The 15,537-nt window shown below is 42.0% G+C and overlaps 1 protein-coding gene across 8 annotated transcripts in view; it reads right to left on the reverse strand.

Annotated features, from left to right (window-relative positions):
- Positions 1 to 15,537, reverse strand: part of EIF4G3 (eukaryotic translation initiation factor 4 gamma 3) — a 523,222-nt gene that overhangs the window by 179,137 nt on the left and 328,548 nt on the right. For all 8 annotated transcript variants that reach the window (XM_029579175.1, XM_029579173.1, XM_029579174.1 and 5 more), the window contains one exon: positions 1,008 to 1,187. In XM_029579175.1, coding sequence (XP_029435035.1) covers positions 1,008 to 1,187 — 180 coding nt within the window. The remainder of the gene's footprint in view (positions 1 to 1,007; positions 1,188 to 15,537) is intronic.

Raw genomic sequence — 15,537 nt, forward strand, 5'->3', positions numbered from 1 at the left:
TGTTTAGGCTTGCCTTTGGGGAATCAGAGTCTAGAAAACATATAGGGCTAGTTACTAGAACTTAGCCAAGGGATTGGAAGGGAATGACAGGGAAATATGCAATTTTATATGCTTTGTTTCTTGTAGTTATATATGTTTTTCATTTTAATTATGTTTGTTATATTGTGAGCCGCATTAGCGAGAGGATTTCCTGGGAGGTGGAGTCGACATGCAGAAAGCGTTTACACGCAGACCTCTGATCTGTGAAAGCATGCACATAAATGGACGTGCAGGAAGATCCTCCATCTCCTTCCTGAATGGATGTGTGCACACGGACCAGGACGACCCGCAAATTTTCAAAGCGGGCTTATGTGCATTAAAAAAAAAACTACCCTTTTAATGGCTGCATCGTAAAAGGAGGGGTTTCCCCAACTTTGTCACTGGTGAGATCCCTTCTCTGACTCCTGATCAGAACACCACCTTTGTTTAAAAGGCGCGATCATCACACAGCATTCAGCGTCCCTACCAGTGTCCCCTTTAAATTATGCAATCATACCACTCCACAAGAGAAAGATTTAGGTGGACAAATGTAGTTATTTTGGCTGCTGTAATATCCTCCAATTGTATGCCTTCACTATTGTAGCAGAAGATGGAGAAAAGGATTTTTCTAGAAATGTTTCGTCAAGTGTTCATTTCTGCAGAGGACCCACATTAACTATTTTAAATACAGAGCATGGTCTCTGCTGGAGAATTACAGGGTCTCTTACATATATACTAATGTCCGAAAGCTCTTGAGGCGAAAAATAGGGAAATAAAATGTTAACCTCCCATTAAAATGCATTAGTGGAAGGGAATTTTCAGAGACCTTGTATGCAGTGCAGCGATTCGGGACAAGTGGTGCAGCTTTAGAATTGTTAAATTGACACTTGGTGTATCAGTCATACATTACCAGTAGTAGGACAGCTCTGTGCCGTTGCAGTGTCTCAGACAGGGGGACAAGATGTGAGTCAAGGGTTGATATACCTTACCTGAGGCAGGCAGTACTGGGGACCCTGTGGCATTGCATATGGCATTGGCAGATGGTTCACCATCATGATGTGTTGATTGGTCTGATACACTGCAGTTGGTGTCTGAGCACCGGGGCGAATGGAAGGGCTGCTATTCTGGATCGTAGCACGAGGAGGCTGGATCTGAGGTCTCTGGAAAAACTGGGAGGGAGGGAAAAGAAAAATATGAAAAACTGACATTTTGGCAACATTTCCTCTCCTCCAAGAATAAACAAAAGTTGCTGGAGTACTCCTATGATTTTACCTATTCATTTAAATTTGAATATTAAAGTGTACCACCACCTAAGTAGGATTTCTAATTGAAAACAGATTATAGCTTAATTACCAAGTTTCTGTAATTTTTAAAAATTAAATCCTGAGAACTTTTAACTACCAATTTCTCTGAAACTTCGTCTCATCGTCTCAATTTTGAGTTTTTATTTAATTAGAGATATACAGAGAGAAAAATATTCAAAGTCGTTTCCTTGGGTATTTTACTCTCAGAAATGAACTTTGGGAAAATTACCCATGCTCTGTGCGGGTAAATGTACGCTTATGCCAGGGGCAGGGTTAGGGCAGGGGAGGCAACACCACATGCAAGTTTTGGTCAGAAAAAAAGTGCCCACAGAACAAGCAGGAGCAGCAATAATCAGAGCAAAACTCTGCATATAACTTAACTTTATCGGTGCACCAAAGTGGGCAGTTTAATTATTGCTCCCATAATGAGCATGTGAACACACACATTGCCCGCTCTACATACAGTGCATGAGGATGAGTAGTCTGGAGGCAGAGATCTGTATTCAGTTTTGATCTCTTCCTTCCCCCTTCCCCCAATAATCAGAACAGACCCAGCATAAAAGGGGCTAAATAATGTAAGCGGGAGCACCTCAGACACATCTGTGGCGAACAGCCTGCTACATAAGCAGAGCATGGAAAGGTCAAGAATAGTGCATCATGCTTTGCAACACCTTCAGACCTGCATGACCCACATAGAGCCCCTGTACCCCTTGTAAGCTGGCACATGTATTTCAGATGTGGAAACCATTTTCAGCCCTTTCACACTGCCCCTGTTCTTATTCCTTAGCCTTACAAACCTTGAAAAAAAAATGTCACATGGAAACAGTAAATATTCACAAAAGAATTGACTTAAAAATAGGACCTTCTGATCTGCAAATACAGCGACTTACTGCTTAGGTATGTACAGTCGCGGTCACTTTTCTGAACACATTTTGCTACAACGCCTCCCCGAGCTAACATCAAATGGTTAGCACAAAACTCTCTAACGGGATGACCTCAGGGAAGAACACATCCTAAGCTTTGTAAGCCAGGTTATCACGGCAGTAACAGTGTGTGTAATTTAAAAAGAAGATATGCCACAGACAACCAGAAAGTCTTATTTTTTGCAAAAAGTTATTTAGCACCAAAGAGCCTCTCATTTTTTTTTTTGTGTTAAAAGGAGGAAAACTATGCCATGCAGATGCATTAGTATAAATTACCTGGATAGGTCTGAATCCTCCCTTCAATAATGAAGCAAGAAAGCAGCAGGAAACAGAAAGAAAGCCAATGGAACAGCTTGCAGATCAGTAGGAAGGGGTAGGACAGTGCATGCAGCTAAACACACAAGCCAGTCTAAGCTTTCTAATCCATTAAAGAAGATAGTAGGGGAGGCCGCAGTCACAATCTATTACTGTTTTAGGTGACTGAAGACCAACACAAATATAAATATTCTTCCACTGATTTGTTCAAGTAAGTGGAAAGTCAGGACTAGAATGTATCACAATAAACATGAACAAAGTCACCAGATACTATATAGGGGTCAATGGGTGCCGTTACGAAACATCTGGGGCTACGTAAGTGGAAATGTAGCCTGCATCCAATTTAAGATGGGTTTTTCTCCTTAAAAGTCCTAGAATTAAATAGTAAGGTCTGATAATCTTTTTTCTGGATATCAGCACAACACAGAAGAAAGAAGAAACACAAGGACTTCTTCTTAAGCTGGCTGGGGATGTAACAGAGGAAGCATTGCATTCATACTCCCAGGGAGGCAGGGATTCTCAGCCCCTGCATGACTATACCTAAAGGTCAGACCTAGTACACTTGTACGGGGGCTCGGTTTCTGACCCCTGGCTGAGCACCTGTTGCTGCGACCACAGTGAAAGTGGTGAGAGGATATAAAAATGAGGACGGCTACTTGTGGAACCCATCGGCCCAGCAGAGGCCAGCTCTAACTAATCTGGAAGCCCCACACCCACCTCCAAAAAAAAAAAAAATAATCCACAGAGGCTCCAAAAGTGCAGATATTCTATTACCAAGCTATACCCTGGAGGGCCTTACTGGATAAGTTGTTTAACCTATTTCTACCCTGTAGTACTATGCTAGGAGAGCAGTACAGAAGACATTTTTGCCAAGACAATCATGAAAACAAGGCACTCTTCCTACCATTTACAATGTACCTTCGAAGGCAAGTCAGAAAATCTAAGCAACAAATAAGCAACGCAGTTGGTAAGAAGCCCTCCGGCAATCCACATACAACTGCATGGAGGGATGGGAATCTTCATTAAATACAAAAGCCATCCTGGGTCTGAGCAAGGTGCACCGAGCCCCCCATACAATAGATCTGATTCCTGTACCTCACTCCCAGGGATAGCAACACCTCTCCTTAGTCTACCTGGCAAATAATGTCCTCACATCTTTAAAATCTAATTGTCTTGACCACATCCTCTGGCAATAGAGTCCACTTTCTACGATTCATTTTAAATCTGCTGATTGTTACTATTTTGGAGTTTCCCCTTTTTTAGTATATTTTGAAAGGATAAATAACCATCCTCTTTTTTTTTTTTTCCCATTCCACCCCACTCATGATTTCATAAACTTCTATCATGTCCCATCTCTGCCATCTCTTTTCCATGCTGAAGAGCACCAGCCTGCGCAGCTCTTCCATCCCCTTCACTATTTTTGACACCCTCATCTGCACCTTTCCTTGTCTCTTTTGAGAGCGGGCACTGAGAACTGCACACAATACTCAAAGTATGGTCACACGATGGCTCGATATAGCAGCGATATGTTTCCTGTTTTATTCTCTATTCTTTTTCCGACCGTTCCTAACATTCAATTTGCTTTTTTGACTGCTGCTGCATACTAAGCCAAGGATTTCAATGGTCCTTTTTCCTGAGTGGTGACACCCAATGTCGTGTACCTGCAGTTGGATTTGTTTTTCCCTATGTGCATCACTTTGCACTTTCCCACATTAAATCTCAACTATCATTCAGTTGACCAGTTTCCTAGTCTCACAAGGTCCCTCTGCAATACTTCACAAACCACAATTTTAACAACCTTGAATGATTTAATGTCATCTGCAAATTTGATCGCCTCACTTGTTCTCTTTTCTAGATCATTTATGAATATGCTAAAGAGCACAGATGCCAATACAGAACCCTGTGGGGTATTCCACTAATCACCTTCCTCCATTTGGAAAACTGATCATTTATTCCTACCTGCTATTTCCTATCTTTTAATCAGTTATCAATCCACAAGACGACATTGCCTCCGATATCATGACTTTTTAATTTCCTAAGGAGTCTCTCATGGGGAACTTTGTCAAATGCCTTCTGAAAGTCCAAATAAACGTGAACCAGTTGATATAGTGTATCTACATGTTTATTAAACCCTTCAGATGGACTTCAAAGGGAAATTTAATTTAGAAATCCCTCATACCTCTTAAAAAGTTTTTTTTGGAGGGGAGAAGAGGAAGAGGAGTTTGAGCTAATTTTCTGGCATGAATTTATCTTCCTAATACGACCAATATCACCCTGCTCTTTAACACATACATGTGTATTTCTTGGGTGTTCAAGGCAGTTTTGCCTCTGGTTCTGGTTCCCCAACATTTCATTTTGGGACCCACTTAAGAATTAACACAAAAAAAGATCTGTTATGAAGTAAAATTACTTAAAAAATCAAAATCATAACTTGGGTGTTATTTTCAAAAGGATATTTCCCATTCTGAGTTTCTGGCGAAAGCTCTTATAAAGTGGGGACTTTGGTTTTCCAGTTTAAAAGAAATAAATATGATATTGTGGGCTCAATCTTTAAAACTTATCAGGCAAAGTGAGTTAGCCAGATAAAACTTGCAGGGCTAACTCACCCTGTATATTCAGCGGCATGGATATGCCACTGAATAAAGACAAATAATTGCTAGTTAGCTGGATAAGTCTTATCTGACTAACTTTAGACCACCTACTGCGTAAGTCTAACTTATCTAGATAACAGTCTGAATATTGCTACTTATCCAGCTATGTTAACTGGATAGATAAGCAGCTCCTCCTTGAAACGCACATTTCTTGCCCCCCACATATCCAGATAAGTACTTATCTGGATAAATGGTGGCTGCTAAATGCGAACAGATATTCAGCTGCCGCCACTTGGCCAAATAAGTAAGAACTTATCTGGCTAACTGGCATTGAGTATCTACCTCAAGTTTAAAATCATTTTTGCTTCTTATTTTTATTTTCCTGATTGACTGGCCACAATAGAGCTTTGTCTCATTATCACGTGTGTCTTTAGAGCCATTACTGGGTCCAGAATCATTTAATTAACACCCAACGTTTAACAACTCCCTTGCAGTTTCTCTTCCCCTTGGGAGCACACATTTGGAGGAATCTCACAGATTACACTGCACACATCCAACAGGACCTTTTTGACTTGGCCAGGGCTTCCCAAACTTTTATTCAACATGACCCCATTTTAGCACTTGAAAATTCACATGACCCCAGAGGACGACCAAAACAAAATTAGCAAGGATGCAGCCCTTCTAACAAGCTCTCCTTTTCCCACTCTCCACACTTCAACTTATCCCCTCTCTCAGCCTCCACCCCCCCTCCAGAGGACCCTCTCTCACTTCTGCTCACTTCTATCCATTTTCTCCCAGCCCCACCAACCCTTTTTGCATCCTTCTTGCTGTTCCTCTCATCTCCAGGCCCTCTTTATAACCCCCAACAGAACCTCCCTCTCACCTCATCCCCTCCTCACTCATCATCCATCTCCCTTCTCAGCTCCCAACCTTACCTCCTCTCCTCCAACCATTTTTACATTACACCCAGCTGATCCCCTTCTCACCTCCACTTACATATCCCAGTTGATCTTCTGTCGTGCCCTTCTCTCCCACCCTCCACAGCTAAACCTTCTCCAACTCTCAAATCCCTCCAACATATTATCCCTCCCTTCAAGCAGCCCCTCCTCCAAACATCCCCCTGGGCCAAGGTCAGTGGCATTTTCCTTTTGGCCTTGGATCAAAGCAGAATGACAACTGGTGGGAAGACCGTGCAGGCTGATGACAGGGATAACATTTCTCTATCAGGTAAGCTCAGTGGTGGGCAAGATGCTCTCTATCTCAAGGAACTGCTCTCTATCTCAAGGAATATACCCAGACGAACTCAAACTGCCATCCCTCAAACCACTACTAAAGAAGCCAAATTTGGATCCTACAGACCCTAACAACTTCCGCCCGATCGCGAACCTACCATTCATAGCTAAGATCATGGAAAAACTAGTTAACACTCAAATAGACTACATCGAAGATAAACTACTATTCCCTTCTCAATATGGGTTCCGCAAAGCTCTCCTCGTATTGTTGACAGATTACCTCATTTTGGGTCTCGACAAAAGACAATCATTCCTACTGATTCTTTCAGACCTCTCGGCAGCTTTCGACACCGTTAACCACTCCATCCTCATAAACCAACTTTCGACCATTGGTATAACAGGTACAGCACTAGCCTGGTTCAAAACTTTCCTCAACAACAGAGGCTACAAAGTTAAAATCCACAACAAAGAATCCCCCCACCATGACTCACCTGTAGGAGTCCCACAAGGATCCTCCCTATCACCCACGCTCTTCAACATTTACCTCCTTCCGCTGTGCCAGCTCCTAACCAATCTAAAACTTAAACACTTTCTCTATGCAGATGATGTCCAGATAGTGATCCCCCCCTTAAAGAATCCTTCTCTAAAACTCTCGAACATTGGGAAACATGCCTCCAAAAAATCAAGTACCTTCTTGCCAGCCTAAACCTCGTATTAAATGCTGCCAAAACTGAACTCCTGCTCATCTCCCCAGAAAATAGCAATACCACCATTACTCCTCCAGCCAACCCACTCTCCACCCAAGTGAGAGACTTAGGAGTTATAATTGATAACAGGATGAATTTGAAAGAATTTGTCAACCGTACAACCAAGGACTGTTTCTACAAACTCCATGTGCTGAAAAGGATAAAACCTCTATTCCACTCTCAAGATTTTAGAACAATACTACAAGCAATAATCTTCTCAAAGATAGATTACTGCAACGCTATCCTACTAGGTCTCCCCATCTTCGTACACCAAACCTCTACAGATGGTCCAAAATGCGGCAGCAAGAATTCTTACTAACACTAGGAGAAGAGACCACATATCCCCTATCCTAAAAACCTACATTGGCTCCCTATTCACTTCAGAATCATCTTCAAGTCCATCACCATTATATATAAAACCATCCATCACCTTACAACACTTGACCTACAATTCCCGCTCAGCCAAAATAACTCCTCAAGACCCACCAGAGAAGCATACAGAGGATCCCTCCAGGTACCTCATACCAAATCCACTCGGCATATAACTTTAAGAGAACGGGCCTTCTCGACAGCTGGACCATCACTCTGGAATTCCATCCCACCGAATCTCCGACAGGAGCCTTGCCTCCCAACATTCCAAAAAAGACTTAAGACTTGGCTGTTTAAACAAGCTTTTCCGGACCCCTCCTAAATTCCACCTCATCAACATCTATAATGCAATCTCAACAGTTCTTTGTAAATAACTATACATGATGTTAAATTACTACTGTATTTCTCTCTTCTCCCAGTTTGATCATCCTTGTTCATTGTAACTGCAATTTCCTTTGCACAGGTTCCAGTTTTAATGTGTTGTGCACCCCTTGTTCAACTGTAAACCAGCATGATGTGATTGTATCATGAATGCCGGTATATAAAAAACCTTAAATAAATAAATAAATAAATAAATAAATGTAATGGCAATCCCCACTTACCCATGTATACTCATCCCTCCCCCCTCTCATCATGACAGGTCCTAAGCCAAACAGTAATTTGCAAGCAGCAGCAGCAGCACTACTACTGAAAATTAGCATGGGGTCTGTTGACTGCAGCTACCCTGATCCTATCTTGTGCAAGGCTTCCTGTTACTACAGAAACTCATGCAATGGTAGTGCTACTTACTTACATGGTAGTTCACAGGCCCCACGCTGACTTCCACTACTAATGCTGCTGGCATCTGTGACCCCTTATGAAGGTTTTGTGACCCGATTTGGGGTCCCAACCCACAGCATGGGAAGCCCTGGATTAGGATGTTATTAATGGCATCCAACATCATATACAAATCAGTCAGATACTAGTGCAATATAACCCATGACACTCTTCCAAGCATGACTGCTTCTCAGTGCACTACTGAGCAATTCCAGGACAGGTCCTTAAAGCAGCAATAGTAGCTACATATATCAAAAACATCAATTTGGCTATTTGGCTCTTTTACTTCCATTCCTGTTCTGATTCCTAGGATAGCCACTTGTCAAATTATAATTCTTTATTTTCTCTTTTTTTAAATAAAAATGTGTATTTTATTAGGGCCATACCAATTGTTTAATCACTTTTCCAGCTCTGACTCTGCAGTGATTCATAGCTTACTTATGACTTTATGAATCAGTATGATGCCTGAATTGGTTTCAGGACTATCAGCTCAGCTGTAATCCAGATTCATAATGCGAGGGGGTGACTGAGGAAGGAGCTTCTGAAGTCTTACATTAATATTGCCTCAAGAAATAAAAATCAGAGGGAAGGGATAGAAATGGGGCAGGGAGGGAGAGAATTTTTTTTTTTTTTAATTGTCAACTGATTTATCAAAAATATTTGTCAGTACTGCTGCTTTAATGAATTCCAATCACAATTTTATTTTTTAATGTACAAGAATTGTTTCAACTTCACTAACAGGTTTAGCTGCATTTAATGCTGATCTCCAGTTGTCGGGTCAGACTCCTGCTTGTGACTATCTGTGGCATCCAGGCAATATGACATACACATTAGATCCGAAAATTCAGAACCAAATTTGAGCCTTTGCTATATGTTAATTTAAAAAGAAAAACAAAACAGAAGGTGGGGTGAGATGATGCCCTCTGAGGCTAATAAATGATTAGAGTTTCAAGCAATTCTCGTTCAGAGGTCCTTGGTGTTGAGGGTGCAGTGAAAGATGGTTCAGGTCACCAATGCAAGGTTAGGCCTTTGTGCTGTCATCCATCTTGTTTAAGATGTGGGTACATCTCTTGGGCTACTTCATCAGGAAAGCAAGGCTGTGATGCCAGATCTATTTTGGTCATCCACCAAGAAAGGCTGGGCAGAGTAATGGTATGTCTGTTATGCAAAATCGGATGGCTCTAAAAGTTTAATCCACAAAGACCAAGATATCATGGAATACTAAAACTTCCATTAAAGGAGGTCACCACCCTTCAGTTACTATAGTAGACTGCTTCCGCTGAGGCAGAATACAAATATTTTGGGGGAAGACTGTACATTCTATTCTTTCTGTGCGATAACACATTCCATCAGCTACAAGATCCTCTTTTTTTTCCAATTCTGAATAATATTTACTCTTGTGTTTATTTTAGTAAGGAGGATCTCCAACTCAAAGAGTTCAGAAGGACCCTGCTCCCTTTCAAATCAATTTTAAGATTCTCTCTTTTCTTTTCTTTTTTTTTTAAAGCTGTTAAGGGGGTGGCCCCCTCGGTACCCAACATCATATGAGCTGACAAGATCCTTGCGCTCTCTACAAAGAGTGCTCATGAATATTTCTACTTTGTCTACGGTTAGGCCTGCCAGGACATAAAAAGGCTTTTCATATATTATTTATGGAATACTAATCCAGATATTAAAAGGGTTAATGATTACCTAACTTTGTAAGACTATGGCACAGCTTTTTCGGATATTCAGTAAGATTTGTCTGTAAAGCAGATCTTATGATCTGACCTTAATGAACCATTGTTCTGGGTTTTTTTTGTTCTTTTTTTATGATTTTGTATTGATTTATTTAAAAAATTTTATTATGCTGCATATGCAACTTATTATTGGATTATTTGTCCATTGTTTTTCATTTGTTTTTATATAAGGGTTTGTATTTTGTTTTCCACTTATTTTTATCTACCATATAAATGTGTTGCATGTTCTACACACGTCTGAGCCCTAGCAGTTAAAAATTTGAAATAATAATTGCTTCCTCCATTCCTCCCTCCATCTGCTCCCATGTCTTCTCTCCCTACCTTGTGTCTCATTCTTTTCATTGTCCTAGCCTTCATTCCTCTTTCATACCACTGCCTCTTCTCCACCATCTTTCTTCCCCCCTTCTGCCTCTTCTGACTCCATCCTTTTTTTTCCCTTTCGTCTCCCTCCCGTCCCATGCTAGTGAGAGCTGAGGTAACCTGAGCATTGCCACACATCAGAAGTAAAAGGGATGGCCCAGGCCAGGCCTCCCGTCATCCCATGGGAATGGTGGAGCAGCCTTATCCTTGCCACATTCTGACAGCAGGAGAAGGACCCAGCCTGGGTCTTGCCATAGCAGGAGAGAGGGAGAAAAGCAGAGGTAAGATAGCCAAGTAACCCAGACCACAGTCGGTTGGGAGAGAGGTGAAAACCTGCACCTTATTTGACTGGGCATTTTCCTGCGATTCTGCAGCTGAAGTTACCTTCTGTGGCAAAGTGTAAATTCTGCAGCAGTCGCAGCACAAAAAAAAAAAGCTTCTGTAAATCATGAAGCTCTGGATAAGAAAGTCATTAAGAAGCAATTATATGAAGGCATTGGAGGTATAGAAGAAAACTTACTACACTCCAGAATAACTAAGATTTAATGGTGAAGCTTGTAATATAGTGGATTATGACAGATGAGGATCAGTCTAATTGTCTTCCTCTCTGGTTCTCTACCACTTTGGGCAGATGAGCATAGACATTCCCATATTTAAACCAAGACAAGCTTTCCCCAGCATGTGTCTTTTATCCAGCCTCTCAACCCTATTCCCGCTACTGCCCTCCATATGTCCCTAACATACCCATGCTTAAATTCTACTGTATCACTGGTTTTCATCAACTCTGTTGGTAGGTCATTCCAGGCATCCACCCCACCCTATGTCACAAGAAATAAGTACCTCCTCAAGTTTCCTCCAAGTTTAACAATTTATTAGCCATATAAGGATCACTTAGCCCACAGTGTCTGCTGGTTATTCCCATCATACACTACTATTATGTATATAGTGAGCTGTAGAAATTTAACCATATGCAGAATATTGCTCCTTATTAAAGTCAGTTTGTGTCATTTCTCTCTTTGGTTACCACTAGCAAGTCCCATAATTAATCTAATACCCTTCTCAAGTCTTACCATCAACTTTTGTATTAATTCAAATAGCTGCGAAAACTGGTGCGGCTTTTGCCCAAACATCTGGCCACCCAATGCTCTTTGATGTTAGAGTTGTAAGCATGGTTTTCTGTGCACATGACCCTAGTCTTTTTTGAAAGATCCCATACAGCCACTCTCTATTATCTTGTATTCTGATTGGTCCTCAATTTCAATATGATTGAGCAAACACTCAAGCCCCTTTTTTCTCATTTCTGTTTGTATGATGTGTTGCAGGCCCTGTATCATTTTAGTAGCCCTATTTCAAACTATTTCCATCCGCTCAGTGTCGTTATGAAGATATGAACTCCAGAACTGAACACAATATTTAAAGTGGTGTCTCACTACTGATCCATACAAGGACAATTTATTGCCATTTTCCTATTGATAGCTCTCCTTACGAAAGTGAGCATACTGTTACTTTTTGAGTTGCATGTGAACATAGCTCACAGATTGGAATGTATGATGCTATGTATTTATTACTGAGCAAAGGTAGCCTCAGTGAGACACAATGCCTCACTCTCATGCACATAGCCATCAGCCCCTCAAAAAAAAAAAAAAAGAAATTGACTAGCAAATCTCATTTTCCTTCCATCAAGGTTCTTCCAGTTCCCATCATCTCATACACACTTTGAGATTCCGTTCCCCAGGTTTGTCTTCAGAATTCTTCTGGCACATCACATTTTAAATGCCCGTGTTTTCTTTATGATCCCTTTAATGTCAATCTGTTTCACTTCTATGCCTTACCAATGAGATATATGCATTCAATTCCTCCCAGGAAATGCCTTGCAACCCCAAATAGTTTTTCTTTCTCAATTCTTCTTTTCATGTGCGTTAAATATTTGTCATTATCTGTGATCCAGTTACAAGATATATTCTTTAACTTATTCCAGTTTTGTTGCACTAGCAAATTAGCATTGAGTTTTCATGATCCATATTTTTGTCTGATTATTTATGTTTGTATCAAATGTTAACTGTTTTCTTTCTTAATTATGAATATTGTTATTGTAAACCACTTAGAAATCGATAAGTGGTATATAACTTTTATAAATAAATTATAAATAAAATATTGTTCTGGTGTTTTTTGCTGATTATACTAATTTTCATACATACATGGAAACATGGTATATTAATTTCAGAAGGGGATGTACATTGGCCATAGAACAGATATACATTATCAGACACCATTTGCCAGGCAAGACAATGCAGGAGAAATTTATTTACATGGGTGGCTATTGGTGGCAACTATAGCCCCAGTGTTCCTCCCTAGAGACAGCTCTCCACAGCTGCTCCTTCAAGGTCAACCATGCATGGGTTAAAACTAGGTGCAAGGAAATCATTGTGTAAAGTAGCAGTATCATTTGCTTGGAGCCATGAACACCTTCCAGTCTTATGGGATGTCAAATGTCAGATTCCCCAGTTCTGCTATTGTCCAGCCTATCCTCCCCTATAGCTCTTCACTGCCTCTGCCATGGCTACAACTCTCTAAACACTGAGCCCACAGAGAATAGTCAAATGGCAGCACCGCACTTCTCCAAGGGCTCATAGTGGGGCCAAAGCACAGAGTTGAGTGTTAAGGCTATGTGATAAGAAACAGTGTGCTGAATTTCAACACGCTAGCTAATTTTTTTTTTAACTCCCGACGCAGTAAACTAATGGTTGGCTAATGAATTGGGAGTTAAAAAATGCACACCAACCAGAAAATGCGCACAGCAAAATATTATTTAAACATATAACTCACGTTTTACATGCAGAAAATGTATATGCACAAATCATATCTTCTGCGTATGAGTTAACTGCACAGAAATCACTTTTTGTGTGCATATTTTATGCGTGGAAAACATGCTTGTGTACAATACATGTTTTCTGCACATAAAATACTGAGTACAGGTCCTGCAATGTAACTACAGCTTCCACCTGCAGATTAATATTAGCCTTGGAAACTTTACTCCACCTCAGTCTGTTAAGTTTTCAGTACTAAGGAAATACCAGGTAAGCCAGCTCACCTCTCTAGGAAATAATAGCTAATGCCATTATTAGCATAGAATTTCCTTGTGAGTGAGCAAACGCACACTGCTCTACGCAAATTTTTTTGTATGCAAAACTCCTTGCTGCATCTGCAGTAAAGTTAGCACACAAAAAATGTGCGCACAACTGAGGATTAAGCTGTGTGATCTGTCAAACGCGCCTTATTATTTCGGCCTTTGTGATTGCTGCTCCTGCTTTGGGGTGCTTGTTCCGTTGCTACTCATGATCTCCAAAAAATCTCTAATGATCACCTCAGTAACCCTGAAATAGTTCACATAAATCGATGTACCCTTCAGTAGCTCCATATTCCCTTCAGTAAGTCTCATGACTCCCCATCCTACCTCTAAGAAGCACTAGCAGCACAACTGCCTCACTCAGTTGGTCCCAAAAGTCCCTCATCCTTACCTCAACTCAATGGCTCCAATGACCCATTCTACTTCCTTCAGTGACTTCTATGAATTCATCTACTCTTCCACATCTCTGATGGGAGCTGTAAGCACTACCACACTTCTATAGCTCTCAGGGATTTGGCCTCCCTCTCTTTTAAGCAGCTGGAACATAACAGTCACAGGGTCAGTACTGGGAGGGCTGGGCATTCAGGTCCCACAAGTGCAAGGAGAGTTTGGAATCAGACCAAATTAGATTCTCACCAACTACACGAGAAACAGATCCGTGAAGAAGAGAAACTAGCTCTCAAACAGGCCGATACAGTAAAGCGCGGCCGTGGTTGCGTGGTTTTTAACCCGCTTTGGACGCACGTTTTGAGCGCGTAAGATGGACCCGCGATTCAGTATCGGATTTTACGCATCCTTAGCGTTTGCCGAAAGACGCGTATCCATTTCCGCCCGCCGCATGTATATGGTATGTTAATGATCGGATTAGCTATTCCCCCCGATACAGTAATGCGCGCCCAAATTATCGCGTCTTTAACCAGCTTATTTACCACCTACCCTGACCTGGGCGTTAGTGTGGTGTTCAGTCAGCTTTGGACCGGACAGCGTCATGGACAACATGTATATATTGGCTTTGACAATCTTTTTTATTCGGTTGAGAAGCAGAATAAGAAATGCTCGGCAAGCGAATTCTAGAAGGCAGATTGGAGAGGCCAACAGGGGAGCCCAGCAGCAAGGAGAACCCTGCAGCAAGACCAGAGGAGGTATGTGTTCAACAGTACCATCCATCTCTGGGCGTCTCCGAGGCTCCAGCGGAGACATGGACGCCTCTACGGACGCCGGAGAGCTGGGAGCCGTACCAGGCCTTCCTCCGGCGTCTATCAGGCATCCTGAGGCACTCAAGGCAGTGGCCATGGACGTTGGAAGGCAGCGGGGGCCTCCGATCATGGACGCCCGGAAAGAGGCGGGAACGTCCATGAATGGAAGCCCCGACCTTGGACATCCGGCCGGGAACTCAAGGCAGCGGCCATGGACATTGGAAGGCAGCGTTCCCGTCTCTTTCCAGGCGTCCATGCTCAGAGGCCCCAACCTTCACAGACGCCCTGACGTCCTTGCATGTCCTTAAGCTTCCGGACGTGGAAGGTTGGGGGAGGCCTCCGATCAAGGACGTCCAGATGCTCGATACATTGGCCCCTGTGTCCATGCAGGGTCTGTAGAAAAGAACCATCCACTTACCCGCTGGAATGACATTTGAAATGACAGGTATGGCGCCAGTGCACCCTGGATACTGTATAGCGCTGTATACCGCTCTATACAGTAAAATGGATTGAGAATGCCTACTGCTTCATAGGCGCGCTTTGGACGCTCCTTTGCCGCCGCTTGGATTTGCGTTTAATTTGAATACTGAATCGAGCAGTTTGTGAACCAAAATGTGCGCGCGTCAAATGCGCGGGTGCCCGGCACTGCCGCACTTTTTTTTACGCATCGGTACTGTATCGGCCTGAAAGTAAATGTAGTTGCAAACACACTATGTTTAATAGGCTTTGGGTTGGCCTGAGGGCTCAACTGGTAAGTGCTGTGTATTGTAACATAGAAGGTTCCTTGTTCAATCCCTATGT

Source organism: Rhinatrema bivittatum, chromosome 15 (assembly GCF_901001135.1).
Source record: "Rhinatrema bivittatum chromosome 15, aRhiBiv1.1, whole genome shotgun sequence".
Taxonomy (NCBI): Eukaryota; Metazoa; Chordata; class Amphibia; order Gymnophiona; family Rhinatrematidae; genus Rhinatrema; species Rhinatrema bivittatum.